The sequence below is a fragment of the Cebus imitator genome, unplaced genomic scaffold (assembly GCF_001604975.1).
Source record: "Cebus imitator isolate Cc_AM_T3 unplaced genomic scaffold, Cebus_imitator-1.0 Scaffold755, whole genome shotgun sequence".
NCBI lineage: Eukaryota > Metazoa > Chordata > Mammalia > Primates > Cebidae > Cebus > Cebus imitator.
Genome location: NW_016108070.1, coordinates 275,439 through 280,815, shown reverse-complemented (window position 1 = coordinate 280,815; position 5,377 = coordinate 275,439). Strand labels below are relative to the sequence as shown.

The window sequence follows — 5,377 nt, the reverse complement described above, 5'->3', positions numbered from 1 at the left end:
AAAAAAAAAAAAAGGCACATGCTTGGAGTCACACTGCCTGGCTGTGCTGTTTACTAATAACACAACCTTGGACAAGTTACTTAACCTATCTAAGCATCAGGTTCCTCATCTATGAAATGAATAAAATAATAGTACTTACCTCATTAATATTACTGTAAGGATTAATTGATTGCGTTCGGTTCCTAGAACATCCTTGGAACATATTAAATGTGCAACATAGGTATCTATTGGTAGAGATTTGACCCAATAATTCTACCTCTAGGAATCTGTCCTACCAAAATAATCAGGTAACTATGCAAAGATGTATGAATAATATGACTCATTGAAGCATCATTTGTAAAGGCGAAAAACTGAGAACATCTTCAGTGTCTAACAACAAGGAATTGATTAATTATGGTTTGCTTATTAGATGGAAAACAATGTAGCTATTCTTTTTTTCTTTTAGTTTTTATTTTATTTATTTATTTATTTATTTATTTTTAACAATGTAGCTATTAAAATGATGTTACAAGTTTTTATGTACTGACTTGGAAAGATATTTGCAGTGTAGGGATGTATGAAAAAGCAAGTTTCAGGCATTATTATAATATGATCCCCTTTTCATTAAAGAAAATGTACATATTGGAAAATACATATTGTTCTATATTTACCACATTTTATTTATATAACTTAAAAAGATGGCAGGGCACCATGGCTCACATCTGTAATCCTTGGGAGGCTAAGGCAGGAGGATCCCTTGAGCCCAGGAGTTCAAGACCAGCCTGGGCAATACAGGAGACTCCATCATTACAAAAAAATTTTAAAATTAGTCTGAGCATGACGGTGTGCACCTGTGGTCTCAGCTAATTGAGAGACTGGGGTAGAAGGATCCCTTGAGCACAAGAGGTCAAGGCTGCATTGAGCCATGATGGTGCCAAGGTACTCCAGCATGGATCACAGAGTAAGGCCCTGTTTCAAAAAAAAAAAAAAGAAAAGAAAAAAGAAAAAGGAGAAAAGGAACCATCTCCTGTTAAGTGACAATCAAAAGGTCATTTTAATGCCTCAAGTTTTTAAGAACAAATTAATACTTTAAAAATACATAAAAGATTCCACATAACACAATTGAGTTTTAATAGCTATATAAGGAGAAACAGAAGCACTACGGCTCAAGCAATAAAAAACTCACAATATACTGATTGTACATTTAGTTAATTCAGAGAAAATTCAAGTAATCTTTTTTCACATGGTTTCTGCCTTGAGGGGCAAGAGAGATAAATAGCACTAGTTTTTTAAGGCCACTAGTTAACAGGGCAATAAAGACCCCTCAGTCTGCTCATAAATTCCACTGGGGAAAAAATGGCAATTATAATTATATAAACAGTTATACAAAGAAATCTAATTGAATTGTTTGAAAGACCGAACAGGAATAAATAGTAACTTTTCATAAAACCTTCAGAATATGCAGAGGTATTTTAAAAAGCCAATACAGGCACTTGTAAAAACTAGGATTAAGGGAAAGTATCTATGTCAACACTTAACAGCAAATCAAATGACAGAATATGATTATTACCTCTATACTAAAATAACCTCTGTCCACATAATCGCCAAGAAAAAGGTATCGTGTATTAGCAGGTGATCCTCCTACTTCAAAAAGTTTCATCAGATCAAAAAATTGGCCATGGATGTCACCACACACTGAAACAAGAAGATTATTAGATAAGGGGAAAAAATTCTCTAAAATAACAAATTTTAGTTAAGTCAAAATTTCTTTTACACAAGACATAGTATAAATGCTATCAAGAAATGTCTGAGAAGAGAGTAGAATATAAGACTCATGACTAGGATGATGTGTAACCAGGTATTCATGTGCTCAAGATCTAGAAAAAAGTGTTAACAGAAATAACAAAATTTGTGGTCAATGACAAACTGTCACCTACATTTATAAAGATCTTCTCTAGGGCTCCAAGGATGTGTTTTAAGTTTCAAGATGACAAAATTACAATGGTGGCAGTTAAAATCTCCATTCTGACTCAATACTTTCTGTTGCTCTCTAAATGGTCACTTTTAGTATCTGATGTGACATCAAGGTATTTGAACTTAACAAATGAAAGCAAAGTATTGAATCAAATTAAAGTATGGTTAACAGAATTGATGAAACCTTCATAAAAACATATTAGACTAACTTCTACACTCAGATTATTTAGAATCATAGTCTATTCACTGAAAACAGGAAATCTTTTTTAAGTATGAAAAATAATTTGGAAATTTAAGACAATGTTGATGTAATACTGATTTAGTATACAATATAATTGAAAACAATAAGTTTTAAATCCAGGCAACTAAATAATGACATAATGAAAATAATACCCAAAACATGAATAAGCTTACCTGTGATTGGAGCTTCTACTTCTATCATTGTTTTCTCTCTCCGAAGGATGGCAGCACCCTCATTGATAATTCTAAGTGCAATTTCTTCATCTACTCGACCTTCTTTTACCAAGTGGTTCTTCAGAACATCAACCCTGGGTATCCCATCCAAATCAAACACTTCTTCAGATGTCAAGCGATGTGTTGGGGGAAAAGGGACAGCTGCAAATTTTTTTAATTAATAAAAAAAGTTACCAATGTATTTTATGTTAATATATTAACATAAAAACTAATAACCAGATATAGATAAGAGTAAAAATTGTAAACCAGGGAGTTTTCTTTCTTCTTCATTTATTGAGTAGAAGTATTTTTCTAAATAGTAAGCATATTATACTATGTTTAAAGCTATTTATGGCCAGGCATGGTAGCTCACGCCCATAATCCTAGCACTTTGGGAGGCCGAGGTGGGTGGATTGCCTCGGGTCAGGAGTATGAGACCAGCCTGGTCAACATAGTGAAACCCTGTTATCTATTAAAAATACAAAAAAATTAGCTGGGCATGGTGTCAGGCGCCTGTAATCCTAGCTACTCGGGAGGCTTGAACCTAGGAGGTGGAGGTTGCAGTGAGCTGAGATTGCACCACTGCACTACAGCCTGGGCAACAACGGCAAGACTCTGTCTCAAAAAAAAAAAAATTAAAAAAGGTATTTTTAATAACATGTTCTTTGTTGAGAATTATTGGAGAAATGAATTGTCTCACAAAATTAAGTTATTTCAGGATAACCAAAGCTTTTTTAAGCTAAAACATTTTTAGGCAGAACTCTCAAAATATTGTATTATACTATTATGTGCTCTTTACCTTAAATGAAGAATAATAAATACAATTTAATGCTGGGAGTAGTGGTTTGTGTCTGTAATCTCAACCACTTGGGACAGGAAGATCATTTGAGGCCAAAAACTGGAGATCCGACTGGGCAACATAGAGAGACAAAGTCTCAAAAAAAAAACCGACAACACTTTAATACCAAATAGGCCTAAATAGAAAGAAATCCCAAATACAAGGTGATTTACCATGTTCCTTTCTAATAAGAACATAAAAACAATGTTTTCTGACTAACTTGACTTTATACTTTTAGAGATACAGACCAAACACTAGATGCTTACTTCTGAAATGTAAATTAATTTAGTAGACTTGAAACATGTCGTAATTTCAAAATACTGATTTTTCTCCTATCTTAATGTTTCACAAAACACTTTCATTCAAAATTTTATGCATATATTCAAAACTAGTGCATTCTTTATTGTTGGAGTCACTTTTTGAGTCATCTAACGCACTTTCTTTTTTTTTTTTTTTTTGAGACGGAGTCCCACTCTGTCGCCCAGGCTGGAGTGCAGTGGCACGATCTGGGCTCACTGCAACCTCCGCCTCCTGGGTTCAAGTGATTCTCCTGCCTCAGCCTCCTGAGTAGCTGGGACGACAGGCATGTGCCAACATGCCCGGCTAACTTTTTGCTATTTTTAGTAGATGCAGGGTTTCAACATGTTAGCCAGGATGTCTGGATCTCCTGACCTCATGATCTGCCTGCCCCGACCTCCCAAAGTCAAATCATCTTCACTTCCATCTAAACTGTTTGAGATGCAACACTTTTGATTTTGTGTAAAATATTATCACTGCAAATTTATGCCAGCAATTTTTTTTTTTTTTTTTTGAGACAGAGTCTTGCTCTGTCGCCCAGGCTGGAATGCAGTGGCACCACCTTGGCTCACTGCAACCTCCACCTCCTGGCCTCAAGCAATTCTCCTGCCTCAGCCTTCCGAGCAGCTGGGATTGCAGGCGCCCACCACCATGCCCAGCTAATTCCTGTTTCACCATGTTGGCCAGGCTGGTGTCGAACTCATGACCTCAGGTGACCTGGCCACCTCGGCCTCCCAAAGTGCTGGGATTACAGGCATGAGCCACCAAAACCAGCCTATCCCTACAAATTTAACCAAAAGTTCCCATTTTGTCATAGTTAAGTAGTTGGTTTTCTCACTGTTGCAGTACATATTTATGATTTCTATAAGAAATCACCAACTGTACTGCTTCTAAGTGATATTTGTTGAATGAAATGGAAAACATGAACATCTATTTCAATGGCATCTAAGCACAATTTTGAGGTCATATTCCTAGGAAAAATTACTATATATTAAATTTTTTTATTCCTTTTTTATTGATCCAACAAGTAAATGTTTATGCATTCAAAATTAGCTTGAACTGAAACAGTTTCAGGCTCCTGACTGAATAGTACTTTGTTCTTCAAAATAAAGAAAGTGAGAGAGAAGGCCAAGCACGGTGGCTCATGCCTGTAATCCTAGCACTTTGGGAGCCCAGGCAGGCAGATCACATGAGGTTGAGGGCTCGAAACCAGCCAGACCAACATGGAGAAATCCTGTCTCTACCAAAAATACAAAATTAGTTGGCTTGGTGGCATATGCCAATAATCCCAGCTACTGGGGAGGCTGAGGCAGAACTGTTTGATCCTGAGAAGCAGAGGTTGCAGTGAGCCAAGGTCATGCCATTGCACTCCAGCCTGGGGAACACGAACAAAGCTCCGTCTAAAAAAAAAAAAAAAAAGAAAGAAAGAAAATGAGAGAAATGTACATTAAAAGTCTAATAAATACAGACTGAAATGTAAGGCAGCTCCCTTTTTTCTGATTTTTCTAAATAGAAAATTAGGCCAGGCATAGTAGCTCATGCCTGTAATCCTAGCACTGGAGGAGGCTAAGGCTGGTGGATCACTTGAGGTAAGGAGTTTAAGACCAGCCTGGCCAACATGGTAAAACCCCATCTCTACTAAAAATACAAAAATTAGCTGAGCATGGTGGTGCAAGTCTGTAGTCCCAGCTACTTGGGAGGCTGAGGCAGTAGAATCACTTAAACCCAGGGTGGCAGAGGTTGCAGCGAGCCTAGATTGCATCACTGCACTACAGCCTGGGCACCAGAGTGAGACTGTCTCAAAAATGATAATAATAATAGTAACAATACAGACAA

The 5,377-nt window shown here is 36.7% G+C and overlaps 1 protein-coding gene across 4 annotated transcripts in view; it reads right to left on the bottom strand.

Annotated features, from left to right (window-relative positions):
• Positions 1–5,377, bottom strand: part of PPP3CB (protein phosphatase 3 catalytic subunit beta) — a 58,101-nt gene that overhangs the window by 39,295 nt on the left and 13,429 nt on the right. For all 4 annotated transcript variants that reach the window (XM_017519528.1, XM_017519530.1, XM_017519525.1 and 1 more), the window contains exons 2-3: positions 2,368–2,568; positions 1,550–1,674 (exon numbers count right to left, since the gene is read on the bottom strand). In XM_017519528.1, coding sequence (XP_017375017.1) covers positions 1,550–1,674; positions 2,368–2,568 — 326 coding nt within the window. The remainder of the gene's footprint in view (positions 1–1,549; positions 1,675–2,367; positions 2,569–5,377) is intronic.